This window comes from Chiloscyllium punctatum, chromosome 2 (assembly GCF_047496795.1).
Source record: "Chiloscyllium punctatum isolate Juve2018m chromosome 2, sChiPun1.3, whole genome shotgun sequence".
NCBI classification, from domain to species: Eukaryota; Metazoa; Chordata; class Chondrichthyes; order Orectolobiformes; family Hemiscylliidae; genus Chiloscyllium; species Chiloscyllium punctatum.
In genome coordinates, this window is record NC_092740.1 from 145843717 (window position 1) to 145868893 (window position 25177).

The 25177-nt window shown below is 38.4% G+C and overlaps 1 protein-coding gene across 1 annotated transcript in view; it reads right to left on the bottom strand.

The window, feature by feature from the left end:
- zcchc7 (zinc finger, CCHC domain containing 7) overlaps nucleotides 1–25177 on the bottom strand; it is a 280949-nt gene that overhangs the window by 72997 nt on the left and 182775 nt on the right. Inside the window, 3 exon segments of the mRNA XM_072589625.1 lie at nucleotides 1553–1723; nucleotides 18802–18909; nucleotides 21280–21323. Of these exon segments, the coding sequence (XP_072445726.1) occupies nucleotides 1553–1723; nucleotides 18802–18909; nucleotides 21280–21323 (323 nt within the window).

Consider the following 25177-nt stretch of genomic DNA (forward strand, 5'->3'; position numbering starts at 1 on the left):
ATGCCGTCCACCATTTATTTAAACTTCTTTACGTGCTCATGAAATTGGAACAGAATTGTTTAACTGCCCTTATGTTTAATTTTGCTTTCCTAAGGTTAGACTTCAGCATGCTTTTTGAAATTTGTATTTTCTATTTCTATTCTGTATACAAAATATATGAACCTGTAATATTGGCAGGAACTGCACACTTCTCAGTTTTCAATATTTCCACACAGAATATTTATTTCAATAGTCGCAGCATTGCATCGGCTTGTGTCCTTTCTTTGTATAATTCATCATGTGTAAACTACAGTTTTAAAATTAAAATATAGCTTTGTGCATCTGTTGTTTAATTCCTACTTCCCTATTCTCCAATGTGAACATCAAAGAAAATAAAACACTCGATTTTTAACAGGCCCCGACAGCTGACAGAGACTTGAGTGCTCAATAGACAGGGCCCTTGCCACCAGTTCTCATATTTCCACAACAATGAACAAACACAAAACACCACTAAACGGCCTTTCCTTCTTTCAGCTATCCTTAGACAGTTGTCTGTCTTGTACTAGAGGACCTTTATACAAATTCCTGCTGGGAACAGAACACATGAAATCTTAACCTACTGTTTTGTGACTTACAGGAAAAAAATTCCCAAAATGCATATGCACTGCATGTATATGCAACCACAGATAGGTAAATTAGCAAGAATTCTACTCTGCCAGGAGGTCTCTAGGAGAAAATGTAGCTGTGATGACTGACAGGGCTTTCAGAAAATATGTTCACAATCACAGACAGTGAAGGCCATGACCTAGATCGTTTAAGAGCTTGTCTTGTCAAATTATCAAAAGCTTCTTCCTTTCTGAATAAAGAGTGACATAAGTGAGTGTCAGGAAACTGCACACTGACAAGTAGAGCATACAATAACAGAATGCACGTCACATACATGCATAAGATTGGTACTGGTAATGGCAGGTCCTAATGAGTGAGCGGCTTGCCCAGGAGACTTGGGACCCTGCTGCTATATCCATTCCACTCAGAAAAAGTCTTGCAGCACTAACTGATCTGTGGCCTGGCACCAGAACCACAATCACTGTAGACAACTTACATTTCTATTTTTACTGCAATCTCTGGTGTTTTGTCAGCTTTGTTTTTGTTAAGGATGCCCTGCTGCATGCTGTAAGTCAGTTCAACACAGCAAGGTCAAGCCCTCTGGAAGTTGCTTTATGGGAAACAGTGAATTTGTTTTACACTTCAGTGCAGTCACACATCTAATCAATATATACCCATAAAATCTAAATATCCTTAAAAAAGGTATTTTGAGATGGGGCTGGTGCTTATATGTTAATAGAAGTAAAAGTATGAAAGAATAAATCTCAACCTAACAATACATTTTACATTAATTCATAAAATGGCAACTATAAACAAAAGAATTACAGCTATAAACACAAAGGAATACATCTAACCTGATTCCTTAGTGATAGAATTTTAGGAGTTCACAAATGTATTTGCTCACCTCATCTTAAATAGCAGTCATGCCATTGATATTCTTTATTTCTCTAATGAATAGAATACTCACATCAGCATTGTGCCCGGTCATCTGACAGCGACGACAATGTTTTTTCCAATATGCCTTTTCAGTACAGTTCCGAAACCTGTGCCCAGGCATGTTGCAGTTTGTACAATATTTCTCCAGGCATTCTTTCTGATGATGTCCCTTAACCGCACACAAACAACAAACTGGCAATTTCTGCAAGCAAAGAGTATTTAATATTTTTAACAAACTCTGCAGATTATAGAATATTGCCTTGTAACAGATATAATAGGACAGAACTGCCATTCAGTATTAGTTTTCTGTAGCTTTTGTTCTAATTACTTAGGGACGGTTCATGCAAGTTCAGGTATGATGAGAGTTAAAAAGAATCTATAGGTATTGCAATATCATACTTATAATTTCAGCAAATAAAAACCTATGTAAAATGCAGTGAACTTGGATTCAATGTTAAAATTAAATCCAAGTTCCTTTAAAAGCTTTTGTTTGATTGTTTGATGGAAGTGCTTACCATTTCAATAGTGTAGTCCATTGTTTTGGGTTCTGACAAACTAGCAACTGATGGGATTAAATTCTGCTGTTGATCGGTCTGGTTCTTATTATATATACTTGACAGATGTAGTAGTCTATTATGAAACTGGTGGATTGTCCATGTAGTTGCTCATAAGTCAAAAGATCTACTGTTCTAGAATAAACTATACATTACATTACATGAAAAATGTACTGAGATGACAATCAGAAGAAAACAGCTTCATGTTGCATGTACAACTATACTGAACTTGAAAAGAAAATCAGTTCAGAAAAAATGATGAAACAGCCTGGCCAGAAATAAGGTTGAAATTAAGTGGAAAATAATTCAAGATAGGCAAAATACATTGAATTAGATATCACAGGAAAATTGGGCCATCCTGGGCTAGCGTTTCAGGAATAAATGAAAATGTATAGAAGCAAAAAAGGAGCTATATCAGTAAATAAACTGTTGAAATAAGTGACAATCAACTAGAAGAGCAAAGCTGCTCTTGCTTGAACATTTTTGTGCATTCATAAGAATTGAAAGGAAATAAAAAGACAAAACAAAAGTCCCTTTCAAAACAGGCCAGTATAAAACACCATTGCAAGGAATATCAACTGTTTTGATTTGTCTACACAATTTGTTGTGACAATTGTCATGGGGTAAGAACAGTAATCCCGAAGGACAAGTGGGGTGGGTCAGATGAAAAGGTAATAATGTTTAATTCTCAAATATGATCACAATCTACCTATCACTGGATGTGAGTACCTATCACTAACAGAGGTGAGTAAGGGGACAGGCAACCTCCTCTTAGAAACAGGGTACTAACATCTTTTAAGGATGGGTAAATGTCTTTATTGCACTGTTTGTGGGGCAGGAGATGCAGCAGCGCTTTCCCAGACCCAAAAACCTATCTCCACATGCTCCACCAATCCCCGGGATGGCAGATTTATTCCCATGATGCTCAAATTCCAAGGTGATGTTAAATTCACCACCCTCCACTCTAAGTTTCCTGTTATCTTAACCCCTTACTTTCAATGTTCATATCATCCCCATGATGTCCATTTCTTTCTCCATTCATGACATTCAACCAAACTGTGATGTCAGATTTGCCAGAAAGCTGATGCCAACTGCTTTCCAACCTGACTGACATTCTTTGGTGAGAATTACTTTCAAAAAAATATGTAAAGGATGTCCTGCCATTAAATTTGGCACAATCTGTGGGAAACCTGTAATTTATATGGATGTAAATTAGGCTGCCTCAATAAAAAGATGGCTTTAAAAAGTCTTTGGATTATTTCCAAACTGCTGGAATATTTCCAACTTACTGGAACAACAATGTGGCAGTAACATAGCGATGTCAAAGAAAGATTGGGGACCTCATGGATATGTGCCCACTGGTTTAGCTCCTTCACCAAATAAAAATGTACAGAAATAAATAGAGAAAATAAGAGAGAAGGCAACAGACCTTAAGGGAGATAGAGATGAAGAAGTTAAGTGAAGGAAATAGTGGATTTGGAGAACGAGGGAGGAAAAAGTATAAGAACGAAAATCATTCAAAACAGTGAACAGAACAATACTGCAATCCAGTTCAGCTTGGGAATTACTGCATTCACCCTTGAGAAATTACTGAGTGAAGTTCAAGGATATGCATGAAAAATATACAAATGTTCTTGATCCATGAAGTAATGATCAAATATCATTTAGGTATACTCAATTTAAATATTGCTGAAAAGGGCACATTTTGTCTTCATCTTGAAGTCATCATGACAATTTCCAAAAAAAAATCAAAGGGAAGACAACGTTTATAGTGTATGAAAGAACAGTGTTATGGTGAATTCTGATAGGTAGGGCATTACCACATAGCTTGCACCAGCTAGTGATGACTGATGGTTAAACCAGACAGGTTGACTCTAAGTGGTCAAGCTATTACTCTTGAAAAATGAGAAAAGATAAACTAAAGGTAGCTTGTGGTGTTCTATACACAACAGGTAGAGCTCTGGAATTGCATTATGTCAACATTCAAGAGCATTTTACATTCTACATTTTGGATACACAGACTGATATCTGTGGCAATTGCAAAAAGTTCCAAAGTCAGTATAAACAGTAACAGAGGAAAGTAGGCATCCTTGCCATATGCTCTTATTGACAATGCAAGACAAAAAAAAGCCATAGAATGCAACTAAAGTTAAAAGGCACATGCACAGACCCCTTTTCTCAAGAAATCAGAGTTGACATCAAACTGCATCATGGTTTTCAATTTGGTTGTGAACAAAAGATCTTCTCTTCATCCAAAGGGTGCGTGCACCTAAGTTTTCTTCGTTTGAGAAAGTAGTAATTGCCTTTTACAATGGCCTTTAGCACCATGTGAAGCATTGATTCCATCCCAAAGGCAGTACTATCAACATTACTATTGAATTTCAATTGCAAGTAAAGTAGATCTATAGCTGACATAGTGACCAAAGAATTTTTTTTTTTGAAGTGAGTGCTCCTGCTTCTAGATGGAGTTGGAGGTCTTTTCGCATCAACTTCTGTGGAATGTACGAGTTGGATATGTGTTCCTTTGCACATGTTTACTCATCTCTGGCACTTCAGCTACAGAATGTTCCAATTGTTGATACAGATTCATCCAGTAGTAAGCTTTTGAGCTCTATAGAATCTGCTGTATGTAGCATTTCTTTCCCAATATTCTGATTGGTAGATATGCCTGGATAGGTCTACTATTCAATTTTAATGGAGGCTTCTGCATCACACTTGCCCAGGCCCTTACGGTCTATTCTTTTGCCATGCTTCAGTTTGTTTAATCTGCCCATCACAAACCTCTCTGATTTAGTTAATCATAAGTCAAAGAACTAGTAGATAATTAAAAACATTACAAATTCTGTTTGAAGAGATCTTAATAACAGTTGGCCTTTAGTAGATCTCTTTGTTCTGTTTTAATGGAAAGTTCAGAGTTGAATTCCATGAGAGTTGATCTCAGCCTTTGGTTTTCCTTTCGAGTTTTGGCATGAGCACTGTTTTTGAAGTGCCCACCTAATTATCTTCAGGGATTTTCAATGGATGTTCCAGAGCCTCATAGGTCACTTTCACTACTTTGGTCTTTGAGTGCAAGTGGAAAGGGGGATTTCAAAAAGCAAATTATTGTTCAATCTGCATTGCCTCGATTTCTTGCTTTCAGCAAAACAAGTAAACATGAAGGTGACTAGTTTGTGAGGGGAGATCATAAATTTATTATTATTTATGAGCATAATAGAAAAAACCAGCAGTGTTATGTAACCTTTAAGACCATACACTTTCTATACTCGAATAAAAGACACAATCTCATGTAAAAGTCAACTCCCAGTTTTTGGCCAAAATAGCTGGAATTTTCCATGTATCGCGTGTAAGATTCGATCCTATGTTATTACAGCTTTGCTCTTGTTTCACGGCATAGTAAAATTTTTATGCCTTCGTTCCTTCATGCGGGATTTGATTGGATGTGCAGCTGTTAATAATTTTTCATGGCTACAATAATCGGTGAGACTGTATGAGAGTCAAATGTCTGATTAGCTTTTATTTCAGATAAAAAGTTAAAATATTAGTTTGAAAAACTAAAACAACAGTAGACAAGAGAAAATGGAGAGAATTGGAAGAATTTGGCATGAAAAATTAAGATGCATCACATCAGAGTCAGGTGACAATGTCCCTTTGCGTGTAGTTCTATTCATTTAGAGATCAATTACGCTTCTGCTCATAATAATTTGGACTGTAGCATGAATTTCAGCCCCTCAAAAGTAGTACCCATGTAAAAGTCAACCCCATAAATTAAGCCTTAAGAAATAGTCTAAAGAATTCGACGTACGTGAATGCACACAGTAAATTGGGAACAGGAGTAAGCCATTCAGCCCTTGAGCTTGCTCCACTATTCAATCAGATCATGGCTGATCTGACATTTCTCAAATCCATTTAGCTGTGGTTTCTGTGTAACCCTTGATTCCCCTACTGATCAAAAATCGATCCAATGCAGACTTAAATACAAACAAGGACTCTCACCTCACAGGTCCTTCAGGTAAGGAGTTCCAAAGACACGCAACTCTCAAAGCAAATGGATATGCCCCCGGTCCTAGATTCGCCCATGAAAGGAAACATCCTCTCTCAGCATTTACCCTGTCAAACCCCTTAAGAATATTATACTTTTCAACGAGATCACCTCTCATCCTTCTAAACTCCAGTGAGTAGAATCCCAACCTGTTTAGCCTTTGTGCTTAAGACAATCCGTCCATACCTGGGATCATCCTAGTGAATCTTTAACTGTATGTTTTTGCTCAACTCAAAAGGTTACCCTAAGTTGTCCTACTTTCCAAGAGAAAAGTCTAACCTGCAATCAGAAGGAAGCCCTTCTCTACAATCAATTGACGTTTGGCTACTTCTTTAAAGTTAAAGAAGAATAGTGCTAAGTATTTGTAATGTATGCATGCAGGTTATTCACAATAACCCTCATCAGCCCAAAAGGATCATAACTTACTTTCTGTGATCCTTAAGACAGTTCCATTTTGAATGGAACAGATTAAATATCGGTGTTAGAAACTCATTAAAATTAGGATATTTTTATATATCCTATTATATATGTGTGTATAGATATATCAGGATACTCCTCTAAATTTGTATTCCATAAAAAAAGGTGATTCCATCTTAATCCACTTAAGCGCTGCATAATTTTGAAGTGCTTGACTGAATTTGTGGTTTTCTTCACATTCCCAGAGAGGAGTTTAACACAGGGATCACTAGCAATTGCAACTCTGTTTTAACTCTGAATTTTCAAACTCTTAATTAATAAATCTAATCCACAACATTACAGTGATCAATATGATATTTAACATTTTGCAATCAATGTAATGGTTTATGAATGGAAAGGTGCTGCTCAAGAGCAAGCAAAGATTTGCATGAGTTGTTCACTGATATTGGCACCAGCACTGAGGAAGAGGAAGCCTGTTCTGATGGGATGGGCTACACTAAATCACACTGGGACCAGAGGCCTGGCAAATTGCATAACTAGGGCTGTTGGACTTTAAATTACAGTGTGTTGGGGTGGGGGGGGGGTCAGCTGCATGGAAAATTACAGAAAAAGTTAAAGGGTGGGGGCGGCAATGTTGAGCAGAGTTACTAAAGTTTCCAGAACAAGTAGTAGAGCTGAGGGTATGGAAAAGCTCAGGAACCTAACTTCAGGCACAGCAGATAAGGTTACAACTATGGGAAGGCTGCAGTCAACACAAAACTCACGGTGTTGTACTTAAATGCATGCAGTATACGAAACAAAGTAAATTAGCTTGTTGCACAATTGAAATTGTGGTTATCACAGAGACATGGCCACAATATAAATTTAGAGGAGTATCCTGATATATCTATACACACATTATATAATAGGATATATAAAAATATCCTAATTTTAAGGAGTTTCTAATGCCGATATTTAACCTGTTCCATTCATAGTGGAATTGTTTTAAGGATCAAAGAAAGAGTTATGATTCCTTTGGGCTGATGAGGGTTATTGTGAATAACCTGTACACATACATTGCAAATATTTAGCATTATTCTTCTTTAACTTTAAAGAAGTAGCCAAACGTCAATTGGATTGTAGAGTTGTGAACTAAATATCCAAGGATACACGTTCTAACAGAAGGACAGGCAGAGGGGGCAGAAATGCCTTGCTAGCAAGAAATGAAACTGATTGATAGCAAGAAGTGATAATAGGGTCAGAAGGTGTAGAATCTGTGTGCGCACAGTTGAGAAAGGAAAGAAGACCCTGATGTACAGGTGCCCTAACAGTAGTCAGGATGTGGGGAAGAAAAGGCATGTAAGAAAGGCACCAGTACAATAATCAGGGGGTCTTCAACGTGCAGATGGATTAGAAAAATCAGGTTAGTCGCAATCTCAAGAAAAGGAACGCTTACAAGTTGGGCTTTTTTTTGGAGCAGCTTGTGGTAGAACCCACTAGGAAACAGGCGATTCTGGGTTTGGCGGTGTCCTGAGGCAGAATTGATTAGGGAACCCCTAGGTGCAGTGATCATAATATGATGAATTTACCCTGCGGTTCGAGAGTGAGAAGCTGTAATTAGATCGAACGGTATTACAACTGAGTAAAAGTAACTTCAAAAACATGAGAAAGGATTTGGCCAGAGTCGATTGGCAGGGGAGCCTAGAATGGAAGACAGTGAAGCAGCAATTGCAGGAGTTTCTGGACGGAAGTTGGGATGCACAGCAGAAATTCATCCCAAGTAAGAAGAAGCATAAGGGAAGGCGAAGCAACCATGGCTGACAAGGCAAGTCAGGGCAGTACACAAGAAGAAGAGAAAGCATACAATGTGGTGAAGATTAGTGAGAAGCAACAAATTAGGAAGCCTTTAAAAACCAAAGGATAATGAGAGAAACAATAATGGGGAAGATGATGAAATATGAAAGTAAACTAGCTAGTAATATAAAAAGAAAACTTGCAAGAGTGTTTTTAGATATATAAAAGGTAAGAAAGAGGCAAGAGTGGACATTGGACTACTGGAAAATGTGGCTGGAGAAGTTCTAATGAGGAACAAAGAAACAGCAGAGGAATTGAACAGTTACTTTGTATCAGTTTTCACAGTGGACGACACGAATAGCATACCAGACGACCACGTGTAAGCAGGTAGAGGTGAGGATAGTGGCCATCACTAAGGAGAAGGTGCTGGGGAAGCTAAAAAAGTCTGAAGGTGGATAAATCACCTGGACCAGTTGGATTTCACCCCAGAGTTCTGAAGGAAATAGCTGAGGAGACTCTACAGGCATTGGTGGTGAGCTCAACCCCAGGGCATCAATGTGGACTTCAACAGTTTCCTCATTTCCCCTTCCCCCAATCTCACCCGAGTTCCAAACTTCCAGCTCAGCACTGTCCCCATGACTTGCCCTACCTGCCTATATCCTTTTCCACCTACCCACTCCACCCTCTCCTCCCTGACCTATCACTTTCATCCCCTCCTCCAATACCTATTGTACTCTATGCTACTTTCTCCCCACCCCCACCCTCCTCTAGCTTATCTCTCCACACTTCAGGCTCACTGCCTTTATTCCTGATGAAGGGCTTTTGCCCGAAACGTTGATTTCAAAGCTCCTTGGATACTGCCTGAACTGCTGTGCTCTTCCAGCACCACTAATCCAGAATCTGGTTTCCAGCATCTGCAGTCATTGTTTTTACCACATTGGTGGTGAGCTGTCAGGAAGTACTGGAGTCAGGCAGAGTCCTAGAGGACTGAAAAATGGCTAATGAAACATACCTGTTTAAGAAGAGGGAGACAGAAGACCAGCAACTATAGGTTTATTAGTATGACCTCAGCTGTTTCTAAGATTTTAAAGTCCATCATTAAGGATGAGATTGTAGAGTACTTGAAAGTACATGATAAAGTAGGGCCAAGTCAGCATGGCTTTGTCAAGGGGAGGTCATGCTTGACAAATGTTAACATTCTTTGAAGAGTTAACAAGCAAGTTAGACTAAGTAGAGCCAATGGATGGCGATATATTTGGATTTCGACAAGGCGCCAAAGAGGTGGTTACTAAAATAAGATAAGAGCCAATGGTGTTGTTATGGGCAAGATACTCGCATGGATAGAAGATTGGCTAACTGAGAGTAGAGATAAAGGGAATTTTTTTTGGTATGGCAGCCAATAACTTGCGTAGTTCCACAGGGACTTAGGACCACAACTATACTTTATGCATTAATGATCTGGACAAAGGAACCAAGGGCAATATTGCTGAGTTTGCAAATGAAACAAAGATAGGTGGAAGCACAGGTAATGTTGAGGAAGCAGGGAGGCTGCAGAAGAACTTGGACAAAATGGAAGAGTGGCAGATTGAATACAAGTGTTAAAGTGTGAAGTTGTGCTCTTTGGTAGGAAGAACAGAGGTATTGGCCATTGTCTAAATGGGGAAAGATTCTGGAAATCTGAAGCACAAAGGGGCACGGGAATCCTAGTTCAGGATTCTTAAGATTAACATGCAAGATCAGTTGGCAATTAGGAAGGCAAATGCAATGTTAGCATTCATCTAAAAGGGTTAGAATACAAGAGCAGAGATGTACTGCTGAGGCTGTATAAGGTTCTAGTCAGTCAGGCAGCATCCGAGGAGCAGGAGAATCGACGTTTCGGGCATAAGCCCTTTGTCAGGAATGAGGCTCTTCAACTCTGACCTCCAGCATCTGTAGTCCTCCTTTTCTCCTAAGGTTCTAGTCAGACCACATTTGGAATCTTGTGAGCAGTTTTGGCCCCCAAACGTAAGGCAGGGCATGCTGACGTTGAAGCAGGTTTACAAGAATGATTTCAGAGATGAAGGGCTTGACATATGAGGGGCAGTTGAGGACTCTGGGTCTGGACTTCAAGTTCAGAAGGATTTTTGGTGGGGGTGGGTGGGGGATCAGATTAAAGAAACATATAGCATACTGACAGGCCTGAATACAGTGGATGTGGAGAAGAGGTTTACATTAGGAGAGACTAGGAATAGAGGTCATGCCCTCAGAATGAATGGGCAACCCTTTAGAACCGAGATGAGGAGGAATTTCTTCAGCCAGAAGATGGTTAATCTGTGAAATTCATTTATGCAGAGGGCTATGGAGACTAAAACATTGAGTGTATTTAAGACGAGATAGATAGGTTCTTGACTGGTAAGGGGATCAAGGGTTACGGGGAGAAGGAAGAGGAATGGGGTTGAGAAACATATGAGCCATAACTGAATGGCAGAGCTGACTCAATGGTTCACACAAACTATAAGCTAATTCTTTTGATGTGAACGTCTCCCATAGAAGACTTAAAACTGGATAACAATTTCTACTGCTTTTGCTCACTGGTAATTAAAAAAAGGATAAATAAAGTTAGATATGTAGATTATTGCTCATTACTTAAGTTGATTACAGTTTTATATCTCAACTGATCATAACCTACAAATGCAAAGTTTTCTAAATTATTGACATAATCTAATGATATTTTTGAGTAGATGCAATTATGGGAGGTAGATACAATGAAAAGCAATATGATTAACCTTACTCTATAATTACAAAACTAATATTTCTACACTTACAAATTTACAATATTACATGAGATTCATAGTATGGAGACGGGCCATTAAACTCAATAGGTCCACACCAGTTGTTTTTGCAACACTTGAGCCTCCCTAATCCTCCTTCATCTAACCTCAATATATACTTCCATTACTTGCTCCTTCGTCTAGCTTTGCCCTTAAAATGAGTTCACCAATGAAAGCACATGCTGGAACACCAAAAAAAGTCCTGAATTACCTAATGAATTTATTAGCATCAATTTATATTAATTCTGACCTTGCCCATCAGTGGTAGCTATCTTCTTGATTTTTACCCTTTATATCGTTTAATAATAAAACCTTTGTCTTCTCTTTCCTAGAATCAAGAGTCCTAGCTTGGTCATACTTTTTCCTTTCAGGTATAACCGCTTAGTTTGGCGTCATTCTGAGAAATTGTTACAACATCGCCAGTGCTATGATACTTTTCTTACAATGTGGAAGCCAGAACAGTACACAGTAGTCTAGATGTGGCCCTAACAAGGTTCTATGTTTAACATAATCTCACTCCTTTCCATTTTTATCCTTCGAGCAATGGCTTTTTTTTAAAAACTCACATTACTACTTTTAGTGAGTTATGCATCCATACTCCCAAGATCCATCTTGTTTAAATATGGTCTCTGTATTCTTCCTATGAAAATGTACCACATTACATTTATCTATACGGATATTCATTCTGGACAAACTGGCACTTTACTCACTCCCAGCCAGTCCAGCAATATCCTGCTGATAATTGCTGTGATGTTTGCTATTTAGGAATGTAATCAACACAAGTTGGAGCTCAAACTCTGCTCTGATGCCCCATCCCGAATCTCTTAGGCTTGTGGTTCTCAATGCTGGGCACCTCAAACAACTAATCACTTTTCTGTTGTGTTGTGATGAAAGATATTGATTTTTATTCATGATTTGTTCTTGCCGTGTTTGGTCTTCGCTACTCCTTGTATTTCTACTGTGCATTTGGGTTTCCCACTGTTTTGGTGAGAACAGTCAGAATCAAGTCCATTGTGCCACAGTTGGCTCTGCTATTAAGGGCAATAGGAGGAAGATGAGGAGTAGTAATAGTGATAAGAGAAACTATGGTTAGTGAAACATAAGGCATTTTTGTGACCAGACACCTTGGGAGCAATTTTCCCATTCCCAGAGGTAGCTTAGAGAGGAAGTGAGAAGAAGAAATCACTGGGTGAGTTGGCCTTAAAAGATATTCACCCATTTCTCGCCATCTCACCAATTAAGTGCCAGGCAAGAAGGTCCATTGGAGACTCTCTCAACTCACTAGCCACTAAGGCATTAAGTTGTCAATTAATGGTTACTTAAAGGTCTCAACTTTCCAGCTTCTCAATTCTCTGCCTTCCCAAAATGCAAGAAAAGCGGTTGGTTTCCCAATTAAGTAACCAAGAGTAACCTGCCTACTGGGTTTAGGTCGGATCTCCATATGCCCCAATTTGGGAACAATGGGATACATGGATGAGATGGCAAGGAACGGCCTCAAAGCCAACCCCTGTGCTTCTCAGTCACAACGTCTCATTTCCCAGCTCCCTGTCCATTAAGCGATCCTCGCTATGAGAGAAGCAAAAAGACCCACACTCTCATCATTAGGTCCCCTAAAGAGTAAGTCTTGACCAATAATTGTTAGGTCACAGAAGCTGCCAGCCTCTGCTCAGTAGATTCTGGTAAGCCACTAGACCAGTGTTGAGGGCTATGATAGGTCAAGAAGCTCATTGATCATCTCTTAACAAGCTAATTGGGAAACAATCTGGCGAGCTCTCATGGCAGTGGCCACAGCGACTTAGTTGACATCTAATACACCCATCCCCAAAACAGGTCTGGAAAAGGGAAAATTGTAGCCATAATCCAATTGATAAATTGTCCCACTAGTGCCAAGATCAAGGATGTCACGGAGCATCTGCAAAGGACTCAGAGGTACAGGTGAACAGCTAATTCACTGTACAAAGCAGTAACAATGACATAAGTAAAAAATGGAATAAGATCCCGCAAGGTTATTTTAAGTAGTTAATAAAGAGACTAACAAGCAGGCCTTCAAAGATGGTAATTGCTAAATTATTCCTAATGCCACCCACCAGTCAGTGCATAGAGGGGAAGATAGAATAGATTAATGCATGGTTGGAATGATGGAGAGAGATTTAATTTGATTTATTGTTGTTTTACGTGCTCTACAGGCAGATCGTACCATATAAAGTACATCAAGGATAGGAGTTTGGATCATTGGGACACTGGGACCTATACAGGTTGGATGGGTTGCACCCAAATAGAGTCTGACAAATGTCCTCATCTAGAGTTCTACTGGTGCTGTTGGGGAAGGTTACAAATGACTGTTTACCATGTAAAAGTCAAATTTCTTTAGATTATTTTTTAAGGTTAAAGTTATGGGGTCTACTTTTACATGGATACTACTTTTGAAGGGCTGAAATGTATGCTACAGTCCAAAAGCAGAAGCCTAATTGATCGCCAAATGAATTTAAAAAATGAATTAAAGTAATTTCACGAATGCTAGAGGAATTGAGCTCAGCTGCACACAAAAGGAGGCTGTCACCTGATTCTGATGCATCTTAAAACCTTTTACGCCAAATTCGTCCATTCCCTCAGTTTTCTCTCATCTACTGTTGTTTTAGTTTTTCAAATGAACATTTTAACTTTTATTTCTGATAAAAATGTTATCAGACATTTGACTCTCATACAGACTCACCAATCAACATAGCAGTGAGAAATCATCAACAGTGGCACAGTAATTATAGTGAAGTAAATTCATATACCAGTAGGACTATCTTGTACAGGAAATAATTGTGATAAACTTTGTAATTATAGTGCTTGCACAATAACGAATTTAAGAAATCCATAGTCTAACACTGGTGTGAATTGTGCATCAAAAAGAAAATTCATTTCCACATCGTAGTTTATGTACAGTATAATACCTTGGCTCATAAATGTTGATCTGTTATCTGTAAAGAATTAGGGTTGACATTTACATGAGATATGGACATTTCCATATTTTTTCGCCAAAAATGGGGGATCGAATTTTAAGTGAGATTGACTTTTATGCGAGTATATACAGTAATTTGGTCAGGAGCTAGGAACTGGGGTCTAGCATTAGGAAAGATAAACAAGGTGCACAAAAATCTGGAAGGGACAAACACCTCTCAAGTATTTTGTGTGTAGTAAAACTGTTGAGTAACATAGCAATATTAATATCAAGTTTACAATGCACACAGTAAATGCTCAAACTTGGTGACCTGCAGTTGCAAGTAGTCACGTGTAAATGTGATGTAACAGCAAAAACACAGAACTGGCTCAAAAAGAAAGGGGACCAGGTCATAAATATCCCAAGGTCTTCAGGAAACGTAAGAAAGTGTCAGGTAAGACTGCCAGTAAAGTTGAAGTCTTGAGAATAAAAGGGCAAGAGGGAACACAGCACTGCATGAATTTGGTAGCATGACAACAGCGAGCGTGGTGGTGAATAGTTGCTTCCCAAACCAGAGGAAGGTATGCAGTTGGGACACTTAGGGATTGATACTAAATATGATCAAAGTGAGTTCAAGGCACAATTTCAAAATTTTCAGACAGCATAAGCAATATTATGAAGTATGAGGATAATGGTGATAAGACACTGGCTAGAGACTGAAACATAATTCCAGTCCCTCTTAATCTTCACGTCCCTCAGTAATCTTGGATGGACCCACACTGATGAATAATAAAATTTAAGCATAGCTCATCTTCCCTGTATCAATTTTAGCTCATCCTGCATCTCACTGCCCCCTCTTCAACTGAGCAGAAGGAAAAGAAAGAAAGCAAAAGGAAAGGGAAGGAAGGAAAAGCAAAAGGAAGGAAGGGCAGCACAGTAGGACATTCCACCTGCAGCTCCTCTGCTCAGCCCATTCTTTTTCTTTTTTTTCTCTCCTCCCTTCTTTTGACCTCTGACACCTGGTTCTGGCCTCCAACTCTCAGCCTCTGAGCTGGGGTTGGCAGTCAGTGGGGACCCTGGCAAACAGCAACCTCAGCGGGGGCCACCGGCAACCAGCAGTCCAGCGCAGAGCATAACGGCAGTGGCCCAGTGTGGGAGCAGGAATAGTGACCCAGACCAAATCGTGGCAGCAGACTATATGGAGGCCCCCGCATTGATCTGCTGAAGACAGCCGTTGGAGAAAGATTGTGATGCTTGTCTTTTTAACTTTTTGTTTTGCTGACCGATGGTTATGTAGTTATAGCTGTAATGTAACTTTTTTCTATTTTGTAACTAAGGATTGTACCATGTACCTTATACCTAAGACGGCAGTGTCAGTGGCAACCTATAACTTTTCACTGTACTCATTTGAGTATGTGATAACAAAGCTAATTCAATTCAAGGAGGAAAAGCAAAAGGGAAAGGGGGAAGGAAGAAAGAAAGAAAGAAAGAAATGTTGGTCGAATGGTTGCGAGAATCAGCTGGAGGAAAAAAGCCGTAACAACTAAACATCAAAACAAAATGTGTATCACAGAACAGTAGATAAGCGGCTTATTCACCTGAGGCGAAGACAGTATAGTTAAAGCAGTTAAAGGAAAGAAAGGCAATATAGTGTGAGTGCTAAGGGAGCAAGGTTTAAAAACAGAAATATTGTCAGCACAGGTGGAATAATTGTAACAGAATGTGAATTAAGAAGAGATTATAATAAAAATCAGGTTGAGGCATTAATTAAAATCAACAGCTTAAACAAGATATTAATCAGATTCAAAATAGAAGAGCCTTTCTTTTGAAAACGGACTGACAGACAAGACATATTGCTTGCAATTCCTGCGCCGTGTAGAAACTTCAGGATACTTCATCAGTCACGGGAGAGTTTCTTCATGTCAGAGTCATGAGCTTGAGGGGGAGTTGGAGTCAGTGCAGAACAGCAGGAAGGAGGAGAGTTTCTGGATTGTACATTTCACAAGGTAAGCACCCCAGAGACACAAGGAGTTCAGGATAGTAGGTGGATGGGCATTTGAAAGAGAAGGAAGACCTGGGAAGTGCAGAGGTCTCTGGGGTGTATCACAGTCTTAGTGTTAGAGACTGCTGGAGACAGGATACATTAGCAGAAAACAGAATACATAGGACAGAACAACAAAAAATGTAGCAAATGCCACAAAAGCTGCCCCTTTTTTCTTAAAGCTGTTCCTTTTCTCAAGGATACACGGTGCCTGATCTTTTTTGGAGGGGTCATAAAACGCTCGGTGCTCCGAAACAACTGGGTTTGGTACAGAGATAAAAGGGTACTGACGGCCTTTTTGTTTATACGTAAACAGATGAGACTTTAGGCCAAAGCTTTTATGTTTTAGAAGTAACCTGTATAAGTGAATCCAACTTGTGAATCCAAGGAAAGTGATGGGACCACACGGAGTACCAGGACATGCACTCAGAGCACGCGCAGATCAACTTGCAGAGGTCTTCTCGGACATCTTCAACCTCTCCCTGCCGCAGGCCACTGTCCCTGCCTGTTTCAAGAGGGCCAACATCATCCCTGCGCCTAAGGCTCATGCAGCAGGTCCCAACAACCACCGCCCAGTGGCCCTAACTTCAATAGTCATGAAGTGCTTTGAAAGGTTGGTCATGGTATTAATCAACTCCAGCCTCCCCACTACTCTTCACCCACTCCAATTTGCCTATCAGACCAACAGATCCATGTCAGATGCCACATCACTTGCCCTTCATTCCTCCCTAGATCATCTGGACACCAAGAACAGCTACGTAAGAATCCTACTCATTGACTACAGTTCAGCCTTCAACACTATTATCCGCTCGAGACTGATTACTAAACTTCGTGATCTCAGACTAAGCCCTACTCTCTGCAATTGGAGCCTCAGTTTCCTGACCCACAGGCCACAATCAGTGAAGACTGGGGACAATATTTCATCCTCACTAACACTCAACACTGAAGCCCCCCAGAGATGCATACTCAGCCCCCTACTGTACTCACTGTATATCCATGACTGCATTGCCAAATACCAGACTAATGCAATTTACAAGTTCGCTGATATCACCATCATAGTCGGTCAAACCTCAGATGGTGATGAAACAGACTACAGACGGGAGGAGGAAGACCTGGAAAAATGATGCATCTAGAACAACCTAGCTCTCAATGTTGGCAAAATCAAGGAACTCATTATTGACTTTCAGCAGGATGTTACTCGTGTCCCCCTATACATTAACAGCACGGAGGTGGAACGACTGGAGTGTGTCAAGCTCCTCGAAAGTGGTCATCCACAACAAGCTTTCTTGGACTCTTCATGTGGATGCACTGGTTACAAAGGCCCAACAGCGTCTCTTCTTCTTCAGGAAGCTGAGGAAACTTGGCATGATGGCGAATACCCTTGCCAACTTTTATAGGTGCGCCACTGAAAGCATTCTGTCTGGATGTATCACTATCTGGCCTGCTGCAGGGAGAGGTTGAAGATGTCCAAGAAGACCTCTTCAATTGTACCATTCATCATCGGAGACAGTTAGAGAGGGTGGTGAACTCGGCCCAGACAATCACAAAGGCCAACCTCCCACCCATAGAATCCATCTACCAGGCCCGCTGTCAGGAAGTCTATCTTCAAAAAGAACAATCAACATATGAAATGGGCTACTGATAAAATAGTGGGGGTAAAACCCTGGAATCACTTAGAACAATTGGATACTGAAGTGTAGGGGCTGTATGATCATTCTGGATGGATGAAGCAAAATGGATTGAATGACGTTCCCTTACTTTAGCTAGTTTGTGAACCAAAATTGAATGATAAAGCAAGTTGAAAAATTAGAAGCGATTTTCCTGGGTGCAGAAAATAACAAAATTGGGCAGGTTTTTTTTAAACCAACACGTGTTGTGCCTTATCTACCATATGAAACAAAAATGACCTCGCTCTCCACAGCAGTATGGAATTAGAGAAACAGTCAGAGTTATAATGGCAATTTACTGTAATGAACAGTAACATTTCTTCTAAGCCAGTGCTTCCCAAATATTTTCCTGTGAGACTCTATTTTAATGTTTTAGAACTTGTGCGACTCAGGCAGATTGGGGCATTAGCTCCTGAGCATGGTAGAAGTAGTTCATTATGGTGGAATTGTTTAATCATGAGAGTGCTCTTTGCACAATAAAAACTACCTTTCAAAGACTTTTTTGCAGTATCAATTGAGCGTCAGAGATCTGTTTGTTAGACCACACCCTCCAAGAGAAAAAAATGCAAATGTCAATGGATCACAATGCTGTTAGCATTCAATCTTAGCTACAAGGGTTTTGTGATGCAGTGGTAATGCCCTTACCTCTGGATCAAAAGGTCTAGTTTCAAGTCCCTCCTGCCCGAGACGTGTGTTACAACATGTCCAGAGCCACCACTGCTGGTCATCTATTGATAAGGCTGTCATCCCAAAATCTCATATTAAGGCCCACAGTTTGAGAAGGCCCTGTTCTAAGCTGTATGGGTGAACAGTCATGCAGCAATTCAGAAATTATTTTGCAGTGCGCCAAACCAACTTTCTATTCAAGATGTGACTGCACAACAATCTTAAAGGAACAGCACATTATTGTTGCACACAGGGAAAACAAAATTAAAGGGAATGGCATTAGCAGAAAATTCTCAGCATTTTAAAAATCATGCATTAGAAAACAAGTTCATATTCTTCATTGATATTAATATAAAGGACAATCTGTTTCAAATATCAAGCTATTACCTTTTCAGATGGGCAGCTTTTGGAGTCATGCCCGAGTTTACCACAGTTCCGGCAGTGCAAGGTTTTATTTGATGTATAGTAACGATTGCGATGTTTCCCAAACAATGGCTAAAAAGAATCAAAAAATAATTATTAATAAGACATGAAACATGATAAAAAATATGTTAACATCTTATTTTATTCCATGATTATTCTCCCAAGCCTCTACGTTTTTTTCTTTTCTGAAGTTCTTAATCTCAGAGGACCATGATTCCAAATTGCCAATTCTTTACCTTTGAGCTGACAGAGCAAGTGCCAATAAGCCATTTGAACATATCGGTCTCTACACTGGAACCCAAATCAACTTTTGTCCAGCATTGATAGGTAAGCACCGGACAGAGGCAACAACATCAGCAACCTAAAATGTTGTCTCTTCTTCCCAATCAGAGACCAGCAGTAACACTCCAAATGCGGCTTCTCAGACACTGAAGCAGTCCATATTCAAATGCGCAAGTCAGGAGTGTGATGGAATATTTCCCACTTGCCTGGATGGGTGCAACTCTAACAACACTCAAGAAGCTTGATTCCATCTAGGACAAAGCAGGCTGTTTGATTGGTACCATATCCACTCTCTCCACTATTGACCCTCAGTTTGTACTATCTACAAGATGTACTGCAGAAATTCACCAGAGATCCCTAGACAGTACCTTCCAAATCCACGACCACTTCCATTTGGAAGGACAAGGGCAGTAGACATACGGAAACACAACACCTGCAATTTCTCCTTCCAGCTGCTCACCAGCCTGATTTGGAAATACATGATCACTCTTTCACTGTCAGTAGGTCAAAATCATGGAAATCCCTCCCCAAGAACATTGTGGGTCAACCTACAGCACGTTCAAGAAAACAGCTCACCACCAACTGCTCAAGGGCAGTCAGGACAGGCAATAAATACTGGTCAGCCAGCAACACCATGCCATGACTGAATAAAAAAAAATGCAGTCCTGGCTTAGATCAATTAACTCTTTACTGATTGTATGATTGACTTGCCAGCTTTCTGACATGTTTGATATAGTGCTATATGAAGTGATGCTTTAATCCATTAGCCCATCGAGTCGGCTATAGTATCAAATATAGTTAAATATTTATAATATTTAACTAAACCAAACCATGGATTATAGATTTTGATTTCAGATTTATATAAACATAATTCATTGAAACATTATGTCCAGAAAAAATGTTTATTAATGCCTATCCAGTCATATAGGAGACAAGTACTTTCAGAGTACTGTGTCATTAGGGCACTATTGCACAATGAGTTTTTACAGAAGTACTCCATAAATGGATTGGTTTATATTTGAAGGGTAGTCAAAACATTAATCGGTTTCACAATCAGAATGTGAATTCTTTACAGAAACTGTAGGATAGATGCGTTCCCTCACCAGCTATTTTCACATTTTATTAATCCTGTGTTCAGTTATCTTCTTATTCGAAGATTTCATCTGTTTTATTGTGGACTCACAGTTTTCCTTTTGATAATGCTCATCATCTTCTTTGACTAGTTCCTCTTCAGTTACTGATGGTACCCAGTTTCCTACCTTTTATTCCCTCATCACATTGTTATTATCAAATAATTGTTTTCTTGGTAAGAATTCTTTTACCAGTTGCCACTGTTCTTGGTTTAGATCACCAATGAAACAAAAAAATACAAAAAGGATTAAAAAAGTGAAGAGAAGTAATAGAAAATCAAAAAGAAAAGCAGCCTAAGGAAATGCTTGTAAAATGTAACGATACAAATAATTTTGTGGAGAGCTTATAAAAACCCAAGTGTGATAACAAAGACATGAGAATGGCAGAAAAAAAGCCGAATAAATATATTATTAAACAAATATAAAAAAGAGACAGCAAGGCTGAGTGTAAGTTAAATCGGAATCAAGCAAAAGCCAGAGAAAGCTCATTTGTTTAATTTTTAATTGAAGGATGCAGTTTGTTTTAAATGGGTTCTGGATTTATGCCATAAGTCATCAGTACACAGCATTCACTTCGAAAAGTCAAACTTTTTCTAACATATGTTCCTCTACAAACTTCTAAATCTAGAAAATAAAACTTAATTACAGCTCGGCTGGCGAATCTTCAATAGGAAGGGAAAGGGCTGCTTTTAGCAAAACCTAGGCTAAATGCTTATTAACTGAAAATTACAATCATTATCATTCACTTAATCCACAAACTTATTCTTAAAACAGCATTTTTAAATACTACCTAGCAAAGCATTAAAAAAAAGCTACAGTCCAGCCTTCAATTTGCACTCATTAAGACACGATATTTTTCTAACTAGTTGATTGCAAAATGAGGATCTTAATGTATATCACAGATTTATCATTCCACCATGTGAAAAACAGGAGAAAACAGAAGAATACAGAATAGGTTGATTTTCATTACTATGTATTTTAGTACAGGTATAATTTTAAAAAACCTTATAAACAGGATTGATCAACTTACCTTTCGGTCTTTTTCACTGATGGACCACTGTTTATGAAGATCACCTAAAACAAAAACAACGGCTCATTAAAATTAAGCACGCAATTTGATTTTTAAAAAGATTGTTAGTATGCTTCACAACAATGATTCCAGAGACAACATCAAACTTGAAAATTTCTAGATTAATATGACAATACTCACTGAGGTTGGTACATAACATCATGGAGGCAGAAAACATTCACAAACTACAGTACAGAAATAATTTATCACCATATTACAAGTAAAAACTTGCAAGTCACTTTTCAAAGCTGCTTGTTTTTAATCATAAAATAACATTTAATTGAATAATCTACACCACAGAACTGAATTATTGCAGCTGTGCTCATAGAAGACAACAGATTTTAAATGAAAGTGCAGATTACAGAAACAAGGTAATTTAAGACATTCCATAAAGGATAGACGGTTAGAAACAAAAAGACAATTCTGATTACTTTTCACTTCAGAGTTAAGAACTCAAAAATTTCAGCAGGAATATTTTAATATGTATTTGCTTTAGTAACTGTGAACAATTTCTGTATACAAGTCTATCTACATGCAACATGCCCAAATTCACACAAAGGAATACTATATATAATGTGGCATAATTACTACTGCTGGTTTTGTAATATACATACGTAACTTAATAAATTAATTCATAAAAATACCATAGACAAGCATAAATATTTTTATTTTCTAAAATAAAATCAGAAAAATTACTCTCCAAATTGGACTCTTGAACAGTATGGACTGAAAGAAGATCCTGGTTTAGTGGTCGTCGTACCTGGATTGGTTCCATATTTGTTACATTTTTGGGAGCTCAAATATCAATAGAAAAGCAACGCAACATGTAGTAAAAAAATCATAAAATGATTGTGCTCGGCTAAAACAAAAATCATAAATTCATCTTTGCTGTCAGCATTTACAGCATTTTGCAGGGTCAAAACTGCAAGAACCCCTGGGGCAGAATAGCACCTCAATATATGTGAACAGAAAAGACATATCACATGTCTATTGGCGTTATAAATTGCTGTAAATGAAAAATGGCTATTCAGAGTCAATGAAACTGAACCATTACAAGCCAGAATTTCTTTCAGTGATTTCAATAATGAAAATTTATCAACATAGAAAATGTAACTTCTGCTAAAACTGAACGTTTCTAACCACATATTTTAGCAACATTTCGGAGTAAACAGTTTGCGAGCATGGGGAACAGGCTGGCAAGCGGGCAAGAATAAGGCATGTTGTCACAGCCTCATTCAGTTGTATCCCAGATTGCTGAGATTCACACACAATTGAATTTGTACATTTTTCAATGAATATTTGACATATTTCTGTAAATGAACAAAAAAGATGGCCAACGACATTTATAATGTACATTGATTAGGATTTCTCAAATAAACAGTATCTTCCAGATGTGTTGCAGCAAAATTTTATAACCAAATTACTGTTTTGAATACAAATATACTGTCTTGAAAATAATTTTCACAATTTAAAATCTAACATTCATACAGCTCTTTCATCACCTTCTTTGGCAATAGCACAGCTTTGTTTTTAAACAAATTCATTCTCATTTTACACATTTATGAATAAACAAACTAAAAATGATAGAGACCCCAATTTAGCCTGGTATCAGTTCAGCTTCTGAAAAATTGGGAGACTCACAAAGAACATTAGGTACTTCTTAGCTTTTCACCTTGTTCAAAAACACTTTACTAAAAAGATAACATTTAAAAGAGAAAAAAAGTGAAATGTAATGCTTTCACCAGTTTTCACAACAAACTATCAAAATATGGAATGAAGCAATAGTTCTATGCAATAACACTTAAAACAAATGCTACCTTCATGGGCAAATACTATTCAGCCTCATCTCAAAGGACATCACAGAAAGGCAAAGGTGATTGCTGAATATCATACTGCTGAAACAGCAATGTTTGAGCATCTGCCCTCTTTTGAAGCAAGATACAAAGAAGTCACTGTTTCTATTAATTGTCCCCAGTAATTATAAGAATTGACAAAAAAGTGCATTTTAATGACTTTTTATTTTGGGTTCTGGGATTATTTAAATTCATATTTTATTACTTCAAGAGTGAAAACAGAACACTTTAACATAACCTTTATCTTTATTATCTAACAACCAATGGGAGCTTACCTATTTTCATCACAACGTAAACTTACTTAAAAGGTAGCATTACACTACTGTAAACGCTACGTCCGAAACCATGTTTTGCGCACACACACATATATACATATTCACAAAAGGGTGATAATTTCCTCTCCAAATTGTTATGTTTCTCATTTATTGCATCCAAGGAGACCCTGAACTCTTATCCTTGTTTGTGTCCCTCTTTTTGCTTGGTTGTCCATGACCTTGCGAGATGAATCTTCTGAGTGCTTAGTGGGGGGGCAGGGAGACTTTCTTCCTTTCTTTGCCTTTTATTATTCATACATGTAACTGCAGGGTTATGTAACACTAACCTTGCTTTGGAAAGAGGTTTTAATTTTGGTCATTCTCACATCTGAAATTGCTAGCCTTCTAAACTTGCATACAACGTTCGCTCTGTATTATTGGAAACAACTGCAAATCAAAGGGAGACAAAGAAGTTCAGCGTTCAACTGTTTCTCCGGTCCAGTGGGCAAATATTCATCCTGAGGAGGCCTCAGAAGGACGGCCGATCTGTCACTTCTCAAGATTTCTGCAGAGCCTGGACTATGTATGAGACAAATATTTGCAACTTTGACATTATATCATCACCTCTGTTAGGAGGATATCATGCTTCCTATCTGGATGAAACATTTGTCACTATACGATTGATTACTTGGTAGTAATGGCCTCAATCTAATTGATCAAGAATTCCTTCAAAATACAACTTTTCTTTTCAGACAGTAAAAAATTATATTTCAAAACTGTGCAGCATCACCTGAATTAATATTGTAATTATGCCACGCAAAACATACATCACAACATATCACACAAATAAACAGTGGCACAAATATTCACTTCCCACTCCCAAGTTTCTTATCTTAGCTGCCTAACTAATTCCACAAGCTCCTTATAGATACAGAAAATTGTCAATAAGGACTTTTCTGCTCTTCTCATGAAACTGCTCAAGTTTAGGGCCAAGGTGTAGGCACCTGGTTGTTTTTTTCCAGTCACTAATGGAGAGATGAGAATGTCACAAATAGAGGGAAAGATTTTTTTTAAAGAATGCTTGCTGACAAAAGTGGTTGTATGTCTTCAGGTATGAAAACATTTAATTTTATTTGGACACTAAGCACACCTGTGTTTTGTTGATAAATATTTCAAGAGTCCTGTTCATCATTGCATATGACTAATTTTTTCAGGAGGTCCCACCCAATATGATTATATGTTTATTAAATACAGTTAATTTGTCAGCAGATCTCCAGTTAATGTAATTTGCTGCATCTGTAATGAAGCATGTAGCAAAATGCACCCTTGCCCTAACTAACTAGCAGTCTGTGTCCAGCATTTCTGAATATAAAAGGAAGTACTGCACACGCCTTCTGCCAATCACACAAGCTCTGCAGTTCAAAACATGACCTATTACATTCTACTTTCCTGACCACTGCATTTAGCGAATGACCCAAATATTTTAGACTATTTGGTCCTTGCAATCCTGTATTCTGGATATTGAACAATTTCTCTTGAAGTGTTGCCATTATGTTCCACATTCCTTGCATTTGTTGAAAAGTTTCCTATCATTATTACTTCAATGCTGTTTTTATTACATTCATTCATATAATGTTAAACTGTTGTTAAGTATGCTGATTAAACGGAAATCAAAAAGAGTAAAGAAAACACCTATTTTACATCACCCTGTATTTCTTTCCCATTGCTGTACAGAATGTTTAAAGTAGGGCT